Source organism: Streptopelia decaocto (assembly GCF_964273445.1).
Source record: "Streptopelia decaocto genome assembly, chromosome: 3".
Lineage (NCBI taxonomy): Eukaryota > Metazoa > Chordata > Aves > Columbiformes > Columbidae > Streptopelia > Streptopelia decaocto.
In genome coordinates, this window is record NC_138656.1 from 115100025 (window position 1) to 115125252 (window position 25228).

A 25228-nucleotide genomic window follows, 5' to 3' on the forward strand; every position below is an offset into this window, starting at 1 on the left:
AACAAAAAGTAAAAATAAATGCCTATGGCATTATGATTGCCTGAAATAGCGTACAGGAAGTAAGTGTGTAAAATATGGAATGCTTCTGGGTGATAAATGTTTTCTTGAATGGTACACATCAACTAAATGCTGACATACATTATGTTTTCAGAAACACAACACTGAGGCTCCTGTTTTTAATTCCATAAACTTATGTCTTTATAAGAAGTATTTGTATAATAGTTGTCTATATTTTTATTCATATGTTCATGCACATGCTAACATACACAAGCATGCACATTAATAAAATGTCATTCCTTAGGGGTAAAGGCATCTTTGCTTAAGGATTTTCAAAGGCAAGAAACTACTAGTGTTTAACCCATAAATAGATTCGAACACGATTTCAAAGACCACATTGTTTTTTGCGCTAGTTTGTTAAAATCTATGGGTCTCAGTTGGTTACTTCATGGTAGTAACTCAAAAAGCAAGACAAAACTGAGGGCAGGGAATATAACATACTCATTGATTTGGAAGCTGTCCCACACTTGATGAGTATAAAAGATGAAAGCTACTTTTCTTCTTCTTCCTCTCACATTACTATTTTTACAAAAATTCCAGGTTCACTCATAAGTCCCAGAGATCTGAGGGCACATCAGCTTGACAGACTCATATTGCATGCGCTGTGGCAGTGTGGAAGAGCTGAGAATTTTCTTTTGCAATCTTTCATTAGAACACAAGGATGGTGTAAAACACATTACAAACACAAGGATGGTGTAAAAATACATGTCACTGTCTTCTGATACTGGCTGTCTTTGCCCAGTGTGCAGGTTGTGACCATTGCATGATTTCAGTCATTGCTTCAGCAAGCAATTAAATTGTGTGAAAAAAAGGTATAGAGCGATACTGGAAATGGAAGCCAGAATACAAGACTCCTTAGTGTTTTGTGTTTGGGAGGGCCCTGTGTAAGACAGAAAATGAGCCTAAAAACACATTGTTAAAGACAAATTTGAAAATTATTTAACTCATGTTCAAACAAAAAATTATTTAATATGCGGTCTACTTCCTTAAAGTGGATTTCATTTCACTACAAATGAGTAACAGCAGTGGTTAGGCTCCTGTAAAGACAAAAAAATTTCAGAATTTGGGGGGTCCTGGGAAGCGGGCATGCATATTTTGGTATTTATGGCTTCTACTTAGGAAATTAATCCTCAAAAAAGAGTGTCTCCTTTTTAACAATATCCTGAAGACATTTATGATTATATTCACCATTAACAGGTGGCAGCTGGGTCAAGACCACAGGAGAAGAATTTAGCAGGTGGTCTTGTGAGGTGACTCATGTCACTTCTGCTTTCTGCTTGTAAGAAGAAGTGAGGGAGGTTCAGCAGAACAATAGCTCCTGCCAAAGGAGGACCGTGCCAAGAGGAACCAGTGCCGGTGACTCAGTGGGTGGCACGCTCTCAGTCTGAGCCAGGGCTGCTCCCAGTCATCACCCAAACTGGGGGTAGGATGGTTTGGGTTGTACAGAGACAGCATCTTTCCGACAAGGGGGAACAGATCATAACCTGAGTTCTCATGATCCATTTTCCTCTAATTATGATTTTTCTTTTTTTTCTTTTTTTTTTTTTCTTATTAATTTTGGGAACTGATAGTTTGTAGAATTAGCAGTTCACTGACAAAAGCCTGATGAGTTTAACTGAAGAAGTCTACTAGGCTACACTCTGAAGGTATCTCTTTCTATTCAAGAGGCCTCTGTTCTGTACCATGGCTACCTATTTATTAGCAGCTGGATCCGTGTTGATATGATACGAGTGTGGCTCTTCAAAGAGATCACATACCAGCCAGAGAAGGCGCACATCATTGCATGGCTTGCAATGGGGTGAGCAAAAGGATCTAGCAGAAGAAAAGTCTGGTAAATGAAATAAAAAGCAATTAAAAACTAGATATTTTTATTTTTTTTAAAGTAACCCCACTAAGCAGGGATGGCAAGCCTGCAATATCTTTCCCATACGAATGCCACGTCTGCTGTGCTAAACAAAAGCCAGATAATCTTTCAATTTTTCTCTTCAAAACATGGCACAGAGACCATCTGTGGTCCAACACTCCGAAGCCAGTGGAAGCTCCAGGGGGATGTGATCTCGCAGGCTAAGCCTGGATGGAAGCTGTTTTTCTTCCCAGAAAAGCACTTTAATCACCAACCTGTTATACAGACTAAAAGCCACCTCTGCCACCCTGTACTGTGAGGATCTTCCATCCATGACTGTAGTTCAGTTTTGGTTTAGGAGCACCTACCAGCGTGAGTCCATGGGGGAATGTGTAGTCTGGGCCGAGGTGTGAGCTAAACACCAGTCTGCTCAGCCTTGTGGACTGGTAATCTGAACATGGGTGGAAGTAGTCTTGAGAATAGTTTTGGAATCAAACAGAAGGTGTATACAAAATTTAAGTATCCATTCAACAAAGAGTTTCAGTTGTTGAAATTAACACCTCCACTGAATGAACAGCTCTGGCCAAAAGTCTTTTACTGCATTTGCCCGGGAAGCTCGTGACAGACCCAGGAAATGGCCTCTTTGGTCATGAACTCTAGCTGGCACCCAAGTTACAATAATTATATCAGGGGTTTTGGGCAGCATTGCCCTTCCAGTTGCTTTTCAAAGTGGTTTCCTCCAAATCAGCCTGCTGGATGACCTGAGAGAAGAACCTGGACTTCGCCAAACCTCTACCCCCACCTAATACAGACACCTGCCTGCTGTTACTTCTTGTCTCTGGGGCTAGATTTGTCCCAGCAGGCAGCATGCGCAGTGGGTAGATTGTTCTGAGCATCCTTAGGAAGCTACTGGATTTATCAGGACCAGCAGTAGGCCTACAACAGAGCTGTTCTGTATTCAAAAATATAGTTTCTACCTGTCAAGGGAGTGTTATATACACAACACAATGGAAAAAAATATACCCTTCAGAGCTTTTTGGCATTTCTTACAAGGAGGAGATCATGTTGAAATATCTTTTCTCCTCCCATTTCTTTCACACAGACTCCACTAATGACCTTTCAGTTCTTAAAGGGGGCTTATAAGAAAGATGGGACAAACATTTCAATAAGGTTTGTAGCAATAGGACAAAATATAATGGTTTTAAACTAAAAGAGGGGAGATCCAGGTTAGACATGAGGAAGAAATTGTTTACAATGAGGGTGGTGAAACCCTGGCCCAGGTTGCCCAGAGAGGTGGTGGATGCCCCATCCCTGGAGACATCCCAGACCAGGCTGGACGGGGCTCTGAGCAACCTGATCTGGGTGAAGATGTCCCTGCTCATGGCAGGGGTGGCACTGGGTGACCTTTGGAGGTCTCTTCCAACCCAAACTATTCTATGATGTTATGATTCTGTAATTGCTGCTGCAGAGACAAATCCTCCATTTTTCCTGAAATCTCCACTTGAAAGCAACGTAAATGAAAAAAGAAGCAACAGACATGGTGATTCCCTTGGATTTCCAATAGGTACCAAAAACCACCCAGCTCATTCTCTCTCTTGTGAAGTGACTGACATCCAGGCAGCACAAATTTTCATAACTTCCTAGAAGTCTGTGCAACCATGGCAAGACTACACCATGCCTGTCTATATTAATGAATGAAGTATTCAAAGAAACTCAGGGCCATATGTTTAGCTAATGTAAATTAGATCAGATACCTTGACTTTGGTGCAAACACAATGATTTATACTGGTCAAGGCTATGGGCCAAAGCCTTTCAGCCATTAAAGATATTCAGGAAAGAAATTCCTAAAAGCATAAATTACAGTGACTGTAAAAGAAGCCCAGGGATGAAACTGGCCAAATGGATAGACCTTACATGATGACAATTAATAAAAAAACCAAACCAAACCAAACCAAACCAAGCCAAACCAAACCAAACCAAACCCCACAACAACCTAAACTAAAAAAACCCCAACCAAATAAACAAACAAAACCAAAAACAAAAAACCAAAAACCAAAACAAAACACACACACACACACACACACAAACAAACAAACAAACAAACAAAACCAAGCTGGGAGGAGTGGCCGACACGCCAGAGGCTGTGCTGCCATCCAGAGACCTGGACAGGCTGGAGAGCTGGGCAGGGAAAAATTTAATGTAATATAACAAGGGCAAGTGTAGCGTATTCCATCTGGGCAGGAACAACCCCAGGTTCCAGTATAAGTTGGGGAATGACCTATTAGAGAGCAGCGTAGGGGAAAGGGACCTGGGGATCCTGGTGGACAGCAGGATGACCATGAGCCAGCACTGGGCCCTTGTGGCCAAGAAGGCCAATGGCATCCTGGGGTGTATTACAAGGGGGGTGGTCAGTAGGTCGAGAGAGGTTCTCCTGCCCCTCTACTCTGCCCTAGTGAGACCACATCTGGAATATTGTGTCCAGTTCTGGGCCCCTCAGTTCCAGAAGGACAGGGAACTGCTGGAGAGAGTCCAGCGCAAGGCAACAAAGATGATGAAGGGAGTGGAGTATCTCCCTTATGAGGAAAGGCTGAGGGAGCTGGGGCTCTTTATCTTGGAGGAGACTGAGGGGTGACCTTATTAATGTCTACAAATATAAAAAGGGTGAGTGTCACAAGGATGGAGCCAGGCTCTTCTTGATGGCAACCAACAGTAGGACAAGGGGTAATGGGTTCAAACTGTAACACAAAAGGTTCCACTTAAATTTGAGAGGAAACTTCTTCTCAGTGAGGGTGACAGAGCCCGGAGCAGGCTGCCCAGGGGGGCTGTGGAGTCTCCTTCTCTGGAGACATTCAAGACCTGCCTGGACACCTTCCTGTGTAACCTCATCTGGGTGTTCCTGCTCCTGCAGGGGGATTGGACTGGATGAACTTTTGAGGTCCCTTCCAATCCCTGACATTCTGTGATTCTGTGATTCTGTGAAACCAAAACAAAATTAACTAAAACAGAATTTTTATACTGGAGCAGCTCCAAGCTGCTTTTTTCTTCCTAGAATGGAGATCTGGGATATTTTTGTTCACATCTTGATAGCTTTTATTGGGCGATAATTTATAGGTCAGCTGATGTCAGCATAATCAGAAGTTAGTATGATTTCTTTTTCTTTTTGCTCAGCAGTGCTATATTTATTGGCTTGTTAAGTTTCATTTCAGTAAGGTGCAGCCTGAGCCAGTGGAACATAACTTTGAAAAACTCCCATGAACTGTGTCTCTCCATGCATTTCATACTCCCCCTCATGCTTTATATTCTCATAATATATTAAAGCTTTCTAATGTCACCTCCAAAGAAATATCCAACTTTTGCTCATAAATAATTTCTAACAGTTTTGACTTTTCTGAATATTTGTCATTTTTATTTTTTTAATTCCCACTTTGTCTAACAAAATGACAAGTTCAGGGGCAAAGTCTGATTGACTGACCCACATTTGACGTTTCACAACTGTCTAAGCATAGTTCAGATGTCACCAAACCCACTCAAGAGGCCTCTATGGAGTTCAGCAGGTTATCATTTTCCTACTGTTTGATTTGTGGTTACTCTGCTTCAGTAACTGTAAAGAAATTAGTTCCCGGCTAGACAGGAACTGGTAAAACGAAAGTGGTGTTGATAGAGGTGTTACTGACACGACATTTTTTTTTCCCCTGTAAGTGATATTTGTTCTGTCTTGTCCCAGTGCATTTTCTAAGGTCATTACTTATTAATTGCTCTGTTGACTTTTTTTTTTTTTTTTTGAGTAATAACTACTTTTTCTAGAAACCTTTTTTTCCACCATTTCTTCTTTGCATTCACATATATATATTTTATGGTCTGCAGTCAGCTTTCACTGAACATAGAGCTGGTCTGCTGCCTCTCTTCCCTGAAGCAGCTCTTTCATTGTTAGATGTCAGTGAATTCAGCCATGCGCTTAGCACTTAGAAGAAACAGATATGAATTGAGACTAGAAGAAATAGATATGAATTGAGACTACAGAGTTAAACTCTTAGGGCTGAAGGTTGCCAAAAAGAAAAACCAAATCCAACTTGCACAAATGAAATCTATGTCAGAAATTCACGCAGTTCCTCCAGCCTCATTCATGGTACACTGAATCTGTCCTGTAACATACCTATTATTTTTTCAAAACATGTGTTTTCAGGGCCAGATTTAAACTAAGAATAAATACAGGTTATCCAGCACAGGCACAGCAGAAAGGGCCCTTTATTATCTTGACTATATTTTCAACCAGTTCCCACTCAGGCAATAAATAAGAAAAAGAGAGATGTATTTTTCTCTTCTATGGAAATGTTGATATTTTGAACTTTTTTTTTCTTAAGGAGATAAAAATTCTCAGACAAAAGTTCACTGTAGCTGGGCATATTAAACCATTTTTCTGAGAAGAAAGAAAAAAAGGAAAAAAAATCAGTTCTCTTAGTTATAGTGGATTTGTTTTACTCTAATTAGTTAAAATTTGAAAAGAAAATCTGCTTCTAAACAATTTTAAAAAATCCATAATGTTTCTCTTTAAAAGATGCCATTTGGAATATAATGACTTCAAAATTTTGGGTGAACTTTCCTTGAGAAATGTGGTGGAACTGGCCCTTCCCACAGACAATTTTGACTGTTATTGAATCAACTTTTTTTAAAAAGAAGATTTATTAAAATCTTTAGGAAGAACTCTATCAGAAGGTCCTTGATGGTTAAATATCCCGGATGCAAGAATCAGAATAATAATTTGTCCTCATTACTAGGGAGTCATATTTGCCTCTACTGAAATAAGACCTTCGATGGCATGCATTCATTCCTTGTCTTGTACAGTCCATTTAAATAGGGAAAATTAGTACATGACAGTTGCATTCTAAACTGTTTTGGCATCTTAAGTTCAGCTTTTTGCTCTAATGTGTCTCGGTTCGATCCTGGGTGTCTGCTGATGTGTTAGCTGTCACATTGGCGTCACTAGATGCTGAGAAAATCCACCTCTGTGTCAACTTTCTATGTAGCTCGAGTGTGTCATTGAAGCTGTGGCCAAGCAAACTTAAACTGATCCTTTTAGAGAAAAGTGTGATAGCAACTTAGTGGTTTCTGATTATGAAAAGCTTTGTTAAACAAGAGGAAGAAGTTAAGAAAAAAGTGCAAAAAATGCAAACCTGAAGAATGAAAAAGGTCCAGTCAAAAATGACCTGAGTTCATGCACCCTGTGGCCCCTGGGTGGGAGCCACAGGTAGCCAAAGTCCCAGCAAGGTCAGCCTGTGCCTGGTAGACCTCAGCGAAGATGCCTGGAGGTCATAGCTCTGGTGTCTTTTGCATCCTGAAGACTGGTTTTGTGGGAAGTTTTCCCAAAGCAGCACTGATATGGCAGAGCACAGGAGTCATGTACTCTACAGTGTACCCTTGTAATGGTTGAGTCAGAGAAATTAGAGATGGAAAATGCGCTTAGGTCACTTGGTCCATTCCCCGACCATTTAAAGGTTGCTCCCTACAATGTGTTCCTCATTGCTTTGTCTAGTCAGTTTCCCCCTTTTCCCTGGAGGGACCATTCCACGTAGTAATAGACCTTGTTGTTAGGAAAATTTTCCTGATGTGCAGCCTAAATTTTCCTTGGCTCACATTCATCCCACTATTTCAGTTAAAACCTCCTAGTCAGCTTTTAACTTCTCTCTACCTCAGGCCCTTTTCTTCCATCAGAGGAAACAAATGAGTCTGATCGAGTAAAGCCCCATGTGTTTAAAAATTAATGACATACCTACCTCCTAAGAGTGATAGTCAATACAGAATTAACAAAAATGTCTTAATTGCCTTATTTTATATGGAAGAATTTAATAAGCCCCTGGAAGCTTTTATCGCATGTTGGTTGGCATGACTTGAAAAGTCCAACATCTACCATCGTTTACTAAAGCACATGGAATCAGGTCCCATCTGGAACAGATCAAATTGCTGTGCCTGGTCAATCAAAGCTCAAAGTCCCATGGAAATTTATATTACCTAGCAGCCTGTGAGTTCCCTTTCCAATCAATGTTAGGGAGTAGAGTTATATACCACTTCACTGGTGACATATATAATGGACTGTGGGACACCGGACTGGTGTCACCAACACTTTCACTACTTTGGAGAATCTGGAAGAAACTGTGGGGTTTGTATTTCAGCTCATATATAGCCAAGTTAACCTAAGAACTCAGTTTATTCTCCTAGCAGAGCCACACAAGTATCTGATGTTTTGATTCTGCTGACGGGGAGAAGAAATGTCATTTTCTATTGACCCAAAATAAATACTGTCAAAAAACTGAGGAAATGGGTAAAGTAGCAATGCAGAGGAAACAGAATGCTTCAATTAATTCTTGAACTACTGGCGTGGTTTTAATACCTTCAATAAAATAAATATTAAGAAATAGAAACAGTCTTTTGCATTTTTCAGACTTTTTTCGGGGGCCTCTTGTTTTTGTTTTGTGACAAAAACAATCTGTTGCCATCACTGTGAATCACCAAGTGCTTCAGTTGGCGTAAATCCACATTTTTCTGTGCAAAATATGTTTTGAATGACAGTTATAAGCAGTAAAGCTCTCCATGAAGGCTGTTCCAATAAGATCTGTCTCTGACTAAAACGAGATTTCAGCCAAAGTTCAAGATAAATGGGAAATCAAGACTGAGTAGTAGAAGGGAACGATGTGGATCAAATCAGATGTCGACATTAAATGATGTACAGCAAGTGTCTGGGAACCACTTCCACAAGCAAAAGCAGTAGTGAGAAGTTACTGTTTCTGCCCAGCTTATTTTAGAGAGAGACTCTGCAGCAAAACCCAGCAAGAGGTTGTGGTGTAGTTTTCTGTCTTCAACTTCTACATAACTGAATTCCTCTTCATTGAGAGGAAGATTTCAGTTTCACGATATCTGTTGCTATTAATAATTACTTGTGCTGTTACAGTGGTTAAAAACCCCTTCCATACTAAACTTTGCAGAACAGCAAAACAAAATCAGAGTCCTTGCTCTGAAAAGGTACAACTTAGGTGTAGAACAAATGGGGGCAGAAAGCAATCAGGATTATGGAGGAGCAGATGGACAGAATTTCTTGTGCCGTGGTCCAGGAGAAAGAACAGAGTCTCATCCTTTCACACCATCAGAAAATCTGTCGCAGAGTATGTCACCTTTTTACCCTTTAAGACCAGTACAAATTGCCTTGCATCTTACAGCCTAATTCTTCATGGCAAGGTCAAGAACAGAGCTTTGGTGTCTGTCAAGGTGAAAGAAAATTCCATGTGGGAGATGACCAGAAGCATCCAAGCAAGTACAAAATATCGCACCTTTCAACTCGCATGTGGAGTCGTGTGAGAGCAAAGTCCCCCAGCTCAGGCATGGCAGGCTCGTGCACTGGGGTTCATTCAGTTCCAGTGCAATTTGGGAGCAGTGCTGCCTGCCTTGGGATTTCCCTGGAGCCCTCAGTACAGGAAAAACATGGACCTGCTGGAGAGGGGCCAGAGGAGGCTACCAAGATGATTAGAAGGATGGAACACCTCTCATATGAAGACAGGCTGAGGGAGCTGGGGTTGTTCAACCACCTTATTCTGGCCTTTCAGTACTTAAAAGGGCCCTATAAGAAAGATGGGGACAGACTTTTTAGCAGGCCCTGTTGGGGTAGGACAAGGGGTAATGGTTTAAACTAAATGAAGGGAGAAATTGTTTAAAATAAGGTTGGTGAAACATTGGCCCAGGTTGCCAGAGCTGGTGGATGCCCCATCCCTGGAGACATCCCGGGCCAGGCTGGACGAGGCTCTGAGCAACCTGATCTGGGTGAAGATGTCCCTGCTCATGGCAGGGGTTGGACTGGATGAGCTTTGAAGGTTCCTTCCAACCCAAACTATTCTCTGCTTCTATGACTCTGTGATTCTCTGGCACAGCGGTCTCCAAAGCCAGCTGAGTCCAGACAGACTTTGTATTTCTGTTGCAGCCTGTATCTTACGTGAGCAGAGGGTTTCCCAACCCATGGGATGGGTGTGAAGTATGTGGCTTCGGTCACTGGTAGGGTGACTCGGAGTTACCTCCTCCCAAGCACAGCCATGCATTAGCACAACCACCGTGCTCCAGGACAAGGACAGTCGTGGCCACAGGGTATCCTTGCCCACACTGGTGGCTTAGTATCTTCTGCCCCATGACATCCAAAGAGCATCTCTCACCAAGCTGCCAGCTGTGGACTCAGGATGTAGCCTTGTGGTTATGGGTGCAACCAATACCCCCACACAGGTGTCCTGGCTGATTGCTCGTGGACTGAAATAAATTGAACAGAAACTGAAAGAACTCTGCAAAATGCTGTAGTGAAAGGTCTGGGAGGAAGCTGGAGGCACACAGGCTGTATGGCTTTGTGGGCTGAGATGGACATCTGGCAGAGGATACCTGCTTTATGCTTCCCAGACAGAGCTTTGCTGAATAACCATCTTGTCTGCAGGAGGGAGCTCACTCCCAGGCTCTGTGTGCTGCCAGCTTGCAGCTGGGCTAATGCGAAGGAATGCAATCCCTAGCAATGCTTCTTTATAAATTATTTTTACTGGGGGATTTGAGTGTTGTTACACTGAATGTGTGTACAAATACGGGAAGAACAATGTGCACTAGAGAAAATGAAGCGAAAAACCACCCGGCTTCCTATTCCTCCTGGGTAAACCTGTGATTTCTCCCACCTTCTTGAGTTGCAGCTTAATACAACATCGTACAGCTTGCTGCCTCCTTAAATAATTCCTGCTGGAGTAGCAGACACTGAGTACATCACTCAAATTCCATGAATTTGCTTAGCTTCCCATTCCACATCCTGAGGAGTTAAATCTCTGGGAGAAGAGAATGACCTGGGTGTCCCTCTGGGTGCTCTCCTGGCACAGGATAACTCCTGGTCTGGGGCTGGAGCAGGATATTTCACAGTGGTTTCCAGTTTTACTGTCAGTTATATTCTCCTGAGTTTCCATTTGACTCTTCCAACTCCTCACACATCTACCAGGTCTCAAATAAAGGTGATGTATTGATGCTTCACCAGTTTGAAATGAACTGCAATTACTAAACAGTGGATTCATTTCATTTACCAGCCATCTAGAAGTTAAGCATCTGGCTTAAACTCATTGTCTATAATCAGGGGAGAGGGATGGACACTGCCAGAAGGCAATTGCCTTTCTGCTTATTTTAAATACCTTTCTTAGGCTGGGATCAATCACATTCTGAAAGCCCTTGTCTCCCCACAGCTGTAGAGGAACCTACAATCCCAGCGTTTAGATAATTAAGGTGTGGTGACTTGAAACCCACTCTCAATATTTGTCTACAAAGCAGCTGTGAAACACGAGATTGGTGTGTTTATTATTTCGATGGTGGAGGCAGAAGAGGGTGTGATGATCACCCATGGTGACTCTAAGAATAACAACCTTGCCTCTAGACTTTGAGTTTCATTCATCTGGAGTGTTTCAGATGTTTTTAGTTGAAATCCAAAGCAGCATCTGTCAATTATAAAATGAATCTTTCAGTATAAATTGCTGTCTTTGCAAATAACAAGACTGTAGAAGAGGAGGGAGAAGGAGAGACTGAAGATGTCCCAAGAAAGTGAAGAAGAGCAGGGAGTTTTTAACAATTTAACAGCTACTGGAGTGTGAGCCCATGAGGTTATCTCTACACAGGACTTTGAACACACACTGAGATATTACAGCTTTCAGCCTCTCACTCTTTGAACTGAATCAAAATGAATAATTCAGAGAAGTCTCTTAAACTGTTTGCCGTGGGTTGTGCAGCTCTGTCACATCGAAGGAGCCTGGACATGCCATCTCCACAGGTGGTGCGGGACTGCAGGGACACAGTGCAGGGACAGTGCTAGCTGTACCGGGGTTTCTGTCCTTCTTCAGCTGCTCTGCTGCTGGCTTCAGATGCTTTAGGAGACTTCTGTTTGTGAGCTGAACTCCAGTTTTTGACTGGTGGAGTACCCGTGTATGCAGCAGCAGCTCAGTAAAGCTGTTAAGCAATGAGAAAGAGGCAGCGGGGCTGACAGTGCTAAGGCAAATTCAGATGGTTGCAGATGGAAGTCAAGGAGAGCAAACAAACCCTGAGACAGGGGCAGCCTTCTTGCCATCAAAACAGTGCAGTCAGAGCAGCCACTCATTTCTTGCAGTGCTTAAGTGGTTCAGTTAAGTTGAAGGAGTTAATTCCTAAAGGCTATGAGCCTATTGGATGCACTGAGTAGACAATAATGCACTTTACTGAATGAGACACCCATGGGCAGGACCCCTCTTCACATAGCAGTGAAGCCCTTTTGTGCCGTGGTGGGGCTGCCCAGACATACCTGAGCTGGGTTTTAACCAGCTGGCTCGGGTGCTGCTGAAAAAGCTCAGCACACAAACCCTGCGTGAGGAATTGCAGAAGTGGAGCCTGTGGCTGCAGCATTAGTGGAGCTTTGGCTGGGCTCAGCCTGGCTCGGGTCGGTCAGGACCAATGTGGTCACTTCAGCCGGACCCTACCCGCAGACAGGCTCTGTCTGTCTTGTCTGAAACCCACGTGAGAGCTGGCAACACATACCAAGTCAATCTGAAAGTTGCCAGTTCTGGCTACAGGCTCCGGTCCTGCTTTGCTGTCAGGATGCCGCAGGACCAGACAGCTCGGAGTCTAGACTGCAAGGGTGTTTAGCATCTAATACCGTTGACCTTGGGACCACAGAAATCTCATTCCTTTAGGAAGAGTCTCAGGAATTGTGCTTTTCCTTCCCTGCCAGCTGGATCACGTTCATGGCATCTTTAAGTTGAGCACTGCCTTTGCAGTTGAATACCTAATGCCACAGGTGACTTTTTCAGGCTTTTTTTTTCTGGATTTGCAGGCCATGTAAACTGTTCTCGGATCCCTTAGACACCTAAATGAAACCAACTCCAACCTTCGTTGATAAAGCAACAGCAGCTGCATAGTAGGATTTCCTGAAGTTATCTGTACAGAGCAATATGGCTCTGTGTCTTGTTGAAATCCAATGAGATTTTCATCAATATTAGGCTGTGAAATGTTACTAATCAAAAACAACAGGATAAATCAAGTAAAACTCTCATGAATGGGAGAATATGCTATTTATTTACTACCATGCTAAATTCAAAGTGAGAAAGATGGGTAAAAATAAAAAATATTCCTTTTATTTCTTTATTTAACCATAGAGCTTTTCCTTTTCTTTCCTGTTCTATATTTCCTAAGGAAAGGAGGAAAAATGATAAACTTTTCTTTACACTTGCTTTTCTACTCTGTGGGAACTGTGACAGCCAAATTGAAAGCCAAAAGGTTTTTAAGACACTCCTTTTATCTCCTTTTGTTGAAACACACAAAGCTAAAAGGTAGTGAAGGCCATCTATGAAATGTCTTTCTTTTCACTTTTTTTTTGCTTAACACATCAGAGCCTGATCAGCTCTAGGAAAAAAAAAATAAACAAAACATGATCAAACAGGGCAGTTGCTTTGTCTTTCAGATGCAGACTCACAAATATGGATAGGTTTATATATAAATATATATACAGTAACCAAAACCTCAAATTCAAATACACCTGAGCTTTGGGGAAGTTTGTATATTCATTCAATCCTTGTGGCTTAGGCTCATCTGTAACAGAAATATTTGCAAATAGACAGAATACTTCCTCTTTAATCTTATCTAGAGATCTGTCTGTTTGTCAGGGTTTTTCCTAGAGATGGCCTCAGATCCTGATATCTGAGGGCTGCATGGCTAATTTAAGGTGAGATCATACCGAACTTCACAGAGGCCTTTCTTTCGTCTTGTTTGCCATGAGCATTTATTTCATTTTCATTCATTGGGATGAAAGACAGAGCAGCCACATAGCCTGGCTCAGCCTCCACTGTCCCTGTACTTGGCCCACCTTTGGGAAAATATCTTATTTTGACTGATGGTTGTTTGCTCTATGGGCAGACTGTGGCTGAGATGAACCAAATGGCTCTGGAAGAGCTGCGAGTCCCCTTTCCTGCAACTCTTCCAGAGCACCAAGCACATCCCAACCTTCATCTCCCCTCTCTGGTGCCTCTGCCAGGCCAGGCAGCACCCAAGGGTGCCTCACCAGCTGCTCTCCAGGTCACACATCTCAGATTCATGCCCAAGAGCTCTTTCCCCACCCACAAAGAGGATTGTTCAAGGTTTCACGCCTTCAGTGTCACCTTTAGGTAATCTGCTGCAGCTTGGCAATCAGGAAAAGATGGTGAAATGTCTGGATCTACCCACGTGTGCCTGGCTAATTGCTGTGAATTAGCCTGGCCCATTTATTTCCTTGAAGAACCCCAGGCACCACTGGCAAGATGCACTCTGCCTACGTGCTGCGCTGCCTTCGGTTCGTGCTCTCTTGGAGGACAAGAGGTAGATGAGGCTGCTTGGTAGCAGACCAAGTACTGGTTAGACAACTACCGTGTACTGTATTTTGAACAATTTATCACAGCCCTTACCTGTGTTGGCAATTACGATTACCCCTGAGATTTAATGTACTGGGAAGGGCTCCAAATTCAACAGAATTGTTCCGTGCAGTGTGGATGGAGAGAAACAGGAAAATTTTTCAGAGTTTTATTTTGTTCTTTCCTGTCTGTGTCCCCTCATGTTCCTCAGAATGGTTTTGTCACCTCCCCAAGCATTCCCATAGAATCATACAATAGTTTGGGTTTGAAGGAACCTTCAGAGCTCATCCTGTCCAACCCCTGCCATGAGCAGGGACATCTTCACCCAGATCAGGTTGCTCAGAGCCCCATCAAGCCTGGTCAGGGATGTCTCCAGGGATGGGGCATCAAACGCCTCTCTGGCCAACCTGGGACAGGGTTTTACCACCCTCGTATTTTATCATGGGTAACTTTGCAGCATTTCAGATTCTCCTCATACCCTGTGTGAGACCTCACTGATTCCTACTAGTGTTTGTGTAGTTAATGGAAGAGAAGAGGGGAGCAAGCACATCTGAAAGGAATGCAAGAAATATAAACAATTTTATTAACAAGACCACAAAACGATTTTTTATTATATGCAGCCATTTGCAAGGAGGAAATAAACAAACAGAAAAACCCACTGGGGAGACATGGTCATTGTCAGAGAGCAGAGCAAACGGGCACAGACGGTACGGACAGGTTTGGGTAGGGTCCCTTTCTTCCACCCTACTGCCACCATGGGCTGTCCCCCACCGTCACCAGCCCCTATGAGCAGGGTGACCAGGGCAGAGCCTGGCACTAAGGAGGTGGAGTGCCAGGAGCATCCTGCTGCGGAGCCAGCGATGATGCCAGCTGTGTCAGGGCTTGGGCAATGATGGACAGATGGCTGTTCATCGTTCTCAGCTCTGCTAGGAGGTCGCTCACATTTGCTGGTGCCTGCTCAGAGCTTGAGGGCATGGCGTGGGCAGCCAGTGGTGAGGAAGCAGCCCCCAGAGCTCTGTCTCCCATGGGTGCTACCTGGGGATTTCCCTCATGGGAAGGCTGTGGGGGTGTGGTGCTGCAGAGCTTCATGTCTTCCAGGGAGCCTGTTCGTAAGGGTGGCTGGTCTTCCTCCTTCCCTCGAATGGTGGCAAGTGTTGCAGAAGCAAGGAAGGGCAGCCAGTTGATGAGGTGGGTGGCACTGCCAGGTGGGACTACTGGCAAATATAGTCCAGGGTGCAGGGATGGAGTAGAGGTGGGTGGTGAAGGAAGAGAAGGGAGTCCAGGGAGAACAGTGGCAGCAGAAGCTGATGATGATGGTGGAATAGGAGGTGGCTTGGGATGTAAGGCTGCAACACAGGCAGGTAAGGGTGGTGAAAATGACGCAGTACCAGTGTCAGAGGAACAGGAGGGTGATACTGGAGCTGTGAAAGGTCCAGGTTCTTCAGAGGTTGGTGGCGAAGTGGCAGCGGGTGGAGCATCAGGTGTGCAAGGGCCCGAGTCTGCAAGGAAGACACATCATGAACCTCGATTCACACATGTACTTACCCACATGGACTGTTGCTTGCTGTCACCTCAGTGGAACTAGGTCTTTTTGATGAAAGGGGGAATTTCATCAGCTGGTGGTGATACTCTCTGTAGGCCAATTAGAAAAAAACAGACATATTCAAAGACAAGAGCCTACTGTAGGTAAACATGTAACTTAATATTATTAATCTAAATTATCCTTCCAGTCTCATTCTTCATAAAGCCTGTGGACAGGCCTTAACATTTTTCTGGTTGATGTCTCATAGGTATGCATTAGCTGGTGAATTACCTACTGTGTTTTCGTGGCCAGTCATGGAATGATGGTAATGTCCTAACTGACTCAGATCTCCCGTGGAGATGTGAGGGCTGGACGGCTGCTGCTGGAGCCAAAGTTACATGCTACTTCATAAAGGGTCCCAGTTTTCAGCATTCTGAATTGAATGGACAGTTCAACACCAGAAAGAGTAAGAGCTAGTTGGTGGGTTAAAGTCTTAAATAATTTTATTTTTTGTGTGTGGAAGCATGACAGAGCTCACACAATAAAACATAGATGTAGATCACTGTCTGTAGTTATTTAGCAGCTTCAGCTATGAAAATCAAGAAAGTAGGGGCAGAATGAAGCTGTTGACACTGGGCATCCCAGCTTGACACCTATGTCATCTTGCAAGCATTCAGTGGACCTCATCCAATGTCCCCCAAAGTCATTAGAAACACACTTGCTTGAACTGAGTCTACCATATACAGTTTAGGATGATAGAGCAGCCTCCTGGGGATGCAAAGACTTAGACCTGTCTGTTTAAACACTATGGTCCAAGGTACTCTACCCACTGTGTACAGCTGGTAAATACTGTATGGTAAGGATGTTCCTATTATTACAATAATTCTGAAAGCTAGAAATATAATAAGTAATGTTAGCCTTTCAACAACCTCAAAGATCTCCATAAGTGAAATCACTGTACCACTATATAGATCTTTATTTTAGCATGGGGAACACATTATACAGAAGGTGGTGAGATGCTACATAAATGGTCAGTATAATACAGATGGTTTTTAATACTACTTCTGCTGCAATTAAGTGCAAATTTTAAGGCACTGCTGTGGATACAAAGAGACAAAGTAATAGATTTATCTAGGTTAAGACAACCTAGAGAAAGCCAAGTACCGAGGTGTTAACACCATACTATTATTATTTCTGGCATCTAAAAAATCTGATGTGAGAAATCCGTTTTCATTACTGGCTGGTTTGGTATTCCAGATAGCAAGCTGAAACTGTGAGTCAAAAGCAAACGAAGGGTTTTCCCTGTCATTTCTAACACAAAACCAACTGGTCATGCAGCCAAGTGAAGTCCATCTTTGTTCCACATGGGACCACCATGTTTTCCCTAACCAAACACACATGTTGGTTAAAGCGAATTATGACACAAAATTCAGCATGTTGCTCCTGTGCCCCAGAGATTTTTATGGAAAGTTACTGCAGGTTCCTTGAAACAGTTTCCTTCCTTTGTGTATTGGCTTTCGTCCCAACACAAAGTCCCTGTCTACACAGGCGCTCGATCTCTGTTCACCAGAGGTGGGCTGAGGATGCTGGATGTTGGGTTTCCAAAGTGTTATTGATTGGGATTTGGTTTTTCAAAATAAAAACAAAAATAAAGCACAGTTCAAACACAGTTTCCATTTCCATCCAAACCACCAAAGTTTGCAAAGGGTGAGATGAAAGGTTCAGGTTTGGCTCAACCGTAGTGTTAACCAGAACAGTGTTTATGGTCCATATATAGCATGGCTAATCCCTGTCCACACTGCCCAAACAAACCAAATTAAATGTAGTGTTTTTCCATGCATTGGAGAGCAGAGGAAACTCGACAAACCTTGAGGTGTTCTGGTTTAGCACTGCAACAAATAACTGTCAAAACTGATTCTTAAATGGTTAAAGAATAATTGGGGTTAAAGTACAAGGAATAGTAACTAATAGAGACAGAAATAGAGACAAAAATCTGGTCACCAAAGGCTCTTCTTTTAACTGCAATCTTCCCAAACAGCGTGGCTTCCCTATCAGAAGCCACAGCTTTGTCATCCCCCTAATCCCCCCTCAAGATTTATTTGTGACATGCAGCCTTTTAAACACATCTTGCTCAGCTTGATCAGGCTCCCACCCTTCCAGCTAAGAAATTCCACATGGGCTTCTGAGCACCCGTGCAGGGAGCCTGGTGTATCCAGGATGTGTGGAAGCTGTTCCACTGCTCAGATCAACAGCCGGGTACGTGCAGAGCTGATATAGCACAGTCTGTGCACAAAAAGCAAGGATCCAGCCGCTCAATATCTAATGACCCAAACTGATGATGAAAATCCTAGAATCACAGAATTGCTGAGGTTGGAAAAGGACCTCTGGAGACCATCTAGTCCAAACCCCTGCTCAAAGCAGGGTCAGCTAGGGTCAAGAATTTTTTCTCCATGGACAAATTTGCTAGGACATGTTTGGGAAAGCCCAGGAATATGGAAGTCCTAAGCATGATGAAGCATGGAGCAAGCTACTACAGTTGCTTATCATTTACGGCAGAATTATTCTATTAATTTCCTTCCTCTCTAACTTTGTTTGTTTTATCTGAATGTCGTAACTCATCACAACTGCAGTGCTTGTGGTTTTTTTCACTTTTTTGTACAGCCCCAGCAGAAAGACCATATTCTTAACACTCATTCCTGGGTTGTTATATCTGCATCTTGACAGAGCTGTAGCTAAATGGGGTTGGATGGATGCCTGCAGAGAAGAGAGATGTTGAAGACAAGGTGCTCAGACAAGTACAGTGACCTTCACTGAACATATCAAGCCAACTTTGCACCATCATTCAGCATCCTCCAGTACACCCAGTCTACAGAAGATGGGTACTATAGCATACTCCCCCATGCAAAGACCAACTTTTCAAGGCAGGCTTGTAGCTTAGAATAAAAGTTATTTCACCAGCTAGAGAAAACACACTCAGAAAACCTGGGTTGGGATTCACTTCACCTAAACAACTGAACTGTAGGTGCCTAGTGAAGAAATTCCCTGAAAGAGCCTGCATTTTCTGTGTTGTATCTGGAGGGAAAGCCCCCAAGGGGAACGTTTGGATACACAGGCTGTATCTCTCTGAAAAGACTCAGTGTCACTTTCTCCTATTGAGTGCATAGGGAGTTTGGTCTCATCCTTCAGGAGGACTGGTCTGCTGAAATAGGATTCAGGTCACCTTCAGCTTTAGCAGCCTACAGTATAGATGTCTACATCTTATCTAATTTCCCAGCCTTTCTTCACAGTCAGTAGATTAAATAGGTCTAGCATCACCTCTCTATTGCTTGAATGATAAATACTTGCCTTCATCTCTTTGCTGGGAATAATGTAGGATAACTGACTTGGATATGGATGCCATGCACTGAAAATGCCTACATTTCAAAAGAGAACTCCTATACCAGGTGCATAAAAATAAGATGGGTGCCCAAATTAGAAACAGTGGATGCCTGACATTCACTGCCCACCTTATTTACTGTGGATCTCTCAAAGAGAAAGCTGTTGCACATCTTTGTGATACCTATTTGCAAGTAATAGGGAATACTTCTGCACTGTCACCTCTGAGAAGACCTTGGAGTGTTAAAAATTCCCAGGACTGTAAATAGGCCAGGTCATACAGTAATGAGAGAGAGCAGAGGAGCACCTCCAGGAGAGGATTTCCTGGTACTTGTCCTGCCCATGGTGATGGATGATACCAAAAGATTAATGGGCTGCCCTGTGAGAATGGGGAAACTAGATTCATTTTAAATGCATTCATCCGTATGAGAAGAGCATGCATTTAACTTTTCAGGCAGTCTTGGCTATCTTAGCTGCTTTTGTTTGACTACTGATTTTATCTGCCTTGCAGCCAAATTGCTGCAAAGTCTGATTTCTTAGTCCTTTGTCAGCTAACAAGGGAAAGGTCTGTGAAGGAGAAACCTTGAGGGAAAAGCAGGGGCATGACTTTCCACTGGCTAGCACACTGCGTGGGATTCAGCTCATCTAACATTAGCTATTTAGCTGGCATCTAGGGCAAGGCAGTCGTCCCGGCTCCAGCAGAGAAAGAAGCACCTCTGGGGACAAGCCATCCCAAGCTATCAGGTCCCTAAGAAGAGTGGGAGGAACATGCTCTGGAGTGCCCCCCATCTTCCAGCACTTCTCGTAGGACTAAGTCAACTCTCTTAGATGGGCTGACTAACTTCTAAATGTCTGAAGTTTGATGAGCTGGGTTCTTTGCTTTATATATAGATGTAGCAAGTAATTCCCTATCAAATTAGAATAGGAATTGGTTAGTGCTGCCTCTGTATTCCCATGGAAGGCATAAAACCATGGAGATAAGGTTTAAGGTGCAAGAGACTAGAGACTTAGGCACCTGGAGTGCTTCAAGAGATGACCTGGTAGTTCAGAAGGTGATGATCTTTCCAGTGAGTCAGCACTGAACAAACAACCTATTTCAATGCTAAGGATATGGAGATGCTGAAATGAGCCCCTTCAGTGATACCTGCAGGAAGCCTTTGTGCACTGTCCTTTCTGCTCGGGTTTATGAATTTGCTCTAAAACTTGCAGCATCCGCGTGCGTGTGATGTGAGACCGGGTACGTGCACACGCTCCCACTTCACTCTGCAGCTGCTTCCCAACAAAGGCTAAATATACGCCTGCCTCCTCTTTCTGGTAAGAAGTGAAACCGAAGTCCTAACAGCTTGTGGTAAATAAGAGTCCAATAGCAACGTCTGCGTAAGCGAGGGCGGTACAGCTTTTGCACGGACAAAGTCCCTCTTTGGGACCTGGATCTGACCCTCCTGTGCTGCCCAGGTTTGATCCAGAGACAGAGTGGCCTTGCATCTCACTGCTGGTCTGCACTCAAGCTTGGAAGGGCTTTGAGCTGTAAATCAAGTTTAGAAGGGATTAAATTACTGCACTGGGTAAAGAGACTGCCGGACATCACATTAGAACAGCTCTGAACAAAAGCATCAGTGTGAGCACTCAGGATCGATGTTTGTGTATGTGTGATTTCAGAAACTGAATTTGGTTCCATATATTGTGTCTAGCATCTTTTTTTTTGGTGTGAATCCAACTAGCTCTGAATACCCACTTGCTTTTGGGTGAGCAGCTTAGAAATGCATAGAAAATTCATAAAAGCATTAGGCATTAATTATTTTTCAGATTAAACAAATCACATTTCTTTCCTAGGAATCAACACGTCTCTGCATACATGGAAACAGAAAAAAAATATCACATATATATATCAAGATGCTGCTATCTTTAATGATAAAAGTGGTTTCATGCAATTAAATATGCCCACTCAAGCTCAGGAGATTCATACACAACCTTAATATGAAAGTGGATATTATTAATAGTAGATCACAGTGTTCAAAATCAGACCTGTTCCTCTTATTTTCAAACTCAATCTCACTCATCACTCCCATAATTTAAAACAAAAGAAACAAAACAAGCAAAGAAACAGAACACCACATTTTGGAAATAATCGTAGGTTACCAGAATGATGCTGTAATGGGTCACATGGCAAAGTCTGTCCCAGCGTCCCAGATTTTTCACTAAAAATACCCCAACTCTGTCTCTGTGCTGTCAAACTAAGAACCTAGTGGTTGAGTCACTTCAGCAAAGCTCCTTCCTCTGGTCTCTTGCTTTTTAAGCAACCTAATAGCAATCCACAAACTACTCTATAGGCTTTAATTTGCTTATAAGTTTTTCTGACTTCATAAACTTGTGCATCACTTTGAATTTTTTTTTTAATTGTTGGGGTCTGTTTTGGGGTCTATTTCTCTTCTTTCAGGTACAATACACCAGGACTAGCTGGACTGGGCTTTATGTGACTAATCACATTATGACTCCTGTGGAGTTGTGCTCTTTCAAAATTTCTTGAGTAATAGTCTGTTATGAGTACATACTTATTCCCATGTCATGCGAACAAATTTGTTCTCACAGTTTGTCATGGGCCATCTGCTTTTTCATCTTTCTCCCTGGCTTAATTTCAGTGAGATTTTATTCGCTTCCTGACAAAAATGTGCATTTTTATACTCATTTGGGACCAGATTTTCCAAGAACCTGAGGTCCTTCTTTGACACCTATGGGACAAAGCCAGACTTTTTGTAGGGCTCAGCAGCTCCTGTTATTTTCACAAAAGAAGAGTCCCTGAGGATGCCCTGACATCTCAGCTTGGAGAGGGAGTGGGAAGAGGAGGAGGTAGGCACATTAGAGAGGTAATATTGTTGGGCAGCAGGCAATTCCTCATGACAATATTCGTTGCCTAACACATTTTTCCCGCTGTGCTCAAAGCACTGCACAGACGAGTCTCACACTGGCTGCACTTCATGGGGGCCAGACTGAAACACATGAAAAAATTAAGTGTTTTGACAGAAGTCCACAATGGAGCCAGGAGCAAAGGCCACTTTCATCTTCCCCACCAACATTCCCAACGCAGCCCTCTGACGGCTCCTTCACGCCACCTCTCTATTAATGCATCTTTTTAAATTGGGGAAAACTTTTGTTCCCTCCTCTTTGGAGCACAGAAATAAAGCACAGCAGGAAAATCTGTTGTGTCTAAGGAGACTTGCCAGCCCAGCCATGCAAGGACAAGAAAGCCGTTGCTTCCCCTCTACTCTGCCCTGGTGAGACCCCATCTGGAATATTGTGTCCAGTTCTGGCCCCTCAGTTCCAGAAGGACAGGGAACTGCTGGAGAGAGTCCAGCGCAGGGCAACAAAGATGATGAAGGGAGTGGAGCATCTCCCGTGTGAGGAAAGGCTGAGGGAGCTGGGGCTCTTTAGCTTGGAGAAGAGGAGACTGAGGAGTGACCTCATTAATGTTTACAGATATAGAAACGGGTGAGTGTCACAAGGATGGAGCCAGGCTCCATCCAACCAATGACAGGACAAGGGGTAATGGGTACAAACTGGAACACAAAAGGTTCCACTTGAATTTGAGAAGAAACTTCTTCTCAGTGAGGGTGACAGACATTGGAATAGGCTGCCCAGGGAGGTTGTGGAGTCTCCTTCTCTGCAGACATTCAAAACCTGCCTGGACACCTTCCTGTGTAACCTCATCTGGGTGTTCCTGCTCCGGCAGGGGGATTGGACTGGATGATCTTTTGAGGTCCCTTCTAATCCCTAATATTCTGTGATTCTGTGATTCTGTGACATCTTTTCACCACCCACATGCTCTCCTTCCCAGAAACTTACTGAGGATGGAGAAGTGGCTGGAGACAGTGTTCAGGTCCTCTGAAACTATAGCAAGACTGACATCTACTTCCAGAGAGCCAGAAGAAACAGTAAGGAGAAGAAAGAATTATAACTGATCAGACAAAATCCCATTTTGTCTTGTATTTTACCTCTGTCAGCGGTCAGCAAATGCTGCCTCAAAGGAAGCTATCAAAGAGTCTTCAATAACACTTACGGCATGATCTGTTGTGGGAAATTTTCCTGATATTTCATTAATTAATCAGGGTTTGGGCCTAGGACAGGTGTTTACACTGTATATGATCACCTTCCATACAATGAAGGCTAACAAAGTTCAGGTTCAAGATGGACTGCAACTGTATGGTCTACAACTGAAAGTAGAGGTGGTGCTAAATTACCTCTTTGAATCTGACCATTAGCTACACCAAAAGGTTTTTCTTGTCTTGAAGAAGATAGCCTTTCCAACACGTTTAATTCTTCTGAGAGTCTTGTTTTTTTTTTCCTTAATAAGTACTATTGTGTTTCCAAATGTCCTTATTAAGTTCTTGTTAGTCTTGTAAACATCCCATCCATTTTTTCATTATTTTGCTTTTTCCTGATTATTTTTTTCTTTTTTCCTTTTTTTTTTTTTCCCTTTCTCTCTCTCTCTCTTTTTTTTAATTATTTTTTCCCTTGTTCTTTGGCAAGGTTTTGGTCTTGATTAACTCCTATGGAAATCAGTTTCTCAGGTTAGTTTTGCATTGTGTGAGGAAGATTTTCCATTTCCATAGCAGATTTTTCACAGTAACCAGACAGACAGCATTTTCTCTAAAACCACCTGTGTATCCACTCTTTGTACCTTTCTCAATAGCACTTCTCATCACATACGACCCTAGAATAAGCTAGTGATGAAATTCAGAGGTACTAAGAGATACAAAAGGAAAGAGACGGGATGTGTATCTTTTGCTTTTAGTTCAAAGGATGAGCCAACTAGGAACATTATAGGAACAAATATTGAAGTTTCAGACATTTGGGGCTTTTTCTTTGCTGGTTTGAGATAAGTTTAAGTTCTTTACATTTATACTCTGGAGATTTCAAAGCAGATTCAGACGTTAATTAACCAAATGCAGTTATATTAACCTGCTCTTTTTTTTTTTTTTTTTTCCCAGGAAAAATAGGAGACGCCATGCAATCTTATGGTTTTAGTAGCCAGTGAGTCAAGTCTGGAATTCAGTACACATGAGTCAATGATATTTCAGGTTCCTATAGAGTGTCCAGCAAGGAAATTGTTCAGCAGCAATGGACAGACTTCTGTAGCCTATGCCACATGGCTCTTCTTGGGCTGATTAATGAAACAAATTACATCCAGGCTGGGTTGCCCTGAACCTCTGCTGTGTTATGCTTTAGATGGGATTGTACCTCCCAAAGACTTGTCACAGCGGTGTTCCCCACTGAAACACAGTGACTATAACTTTTCCTGGATATTTACCATCCGACTGCCCCCGCACAAGGATTCTGCTAAGCCTGATTGTATTCATAAATATTTTACACCATAGCAAACCAGTGGTCTAGCAACCCTCATCTTGCATGTTTTCTCAAGTTTTGTAAAGTCAGTGCTTTTAAATGTAAGAGGTGATGAAGAAAGGCACGGAAATCTCTTGTCCCTTCTTGAGCAGAACCAAGGCTGTTGGCCCTTCTTGGTGAGCAATGTTTGAGTGAAAGAGGGAAAGGCTGAGTAGGAGACCATGATTAGACATGGCACAGGAGTGTCTCTGCAAGATTAGTTGTGTTGTTGAACTGCCTAAGAGCCTGCAGGCCAAAACCTGCATGTCAAGCTGAAGGTGGATGCTTTGGCTGTACAATAAAGAGCCCCTAGGTGATCTGAAGGTCACAAGGGAATGATCTTGCCTTAGGTAGTCTAGAAAATGAGGAACTAACTCATGAAATTCATTAAATTTTCATAGATTTCCCAGTATGTTTCATCCCCAGAGAGATGGTGCCATTTTTAGGAAAATAGTCTTGTAACTAAAATCCCCTAAAACTGCACAGCCTGAGGTCTTTTTTTTCATCTTCATATACTGAGGAACTGTATAGACTATGTTTTTTCTACAGAGTCAATTCAGATGGGACACAGCCGTATCTGAACACCTGAGTTATGCCAGTCTGGACAGGAATTATTTCCCTGAATGACCCTCCTGCATCTTTGCTGTCAGTGAACTT

General features: G+C 42.9%; 1 protein-coding gene across 3 annotated transcripts in view; it reads right to left on the minus strand.

Moving 5' to 3' along the window:
- Positions 1-14855: 14855 nt before the first annotated feature.
- Positions 14856-25228, minus strand: part of RUNX2 (RUNX family transcription factor 2) — a 228361-nt gene continuing 217988 nt past the window's right edge. For all 3 annotated transcript variants that reach the window (XM_082049028.1, XM_082049026.1, XM_082049027.1), the window contains one exon: positions 14856-15794. In XM_082049028.1, coding sequence (XP_081905154.1) covers positions 15112-15794 — 683 coding nt within the window. In that variant the 3' untranslated portion in view covers positions 14856-15111. The remainder of the gene's footprint in view (positions 15795-25228) is intronic.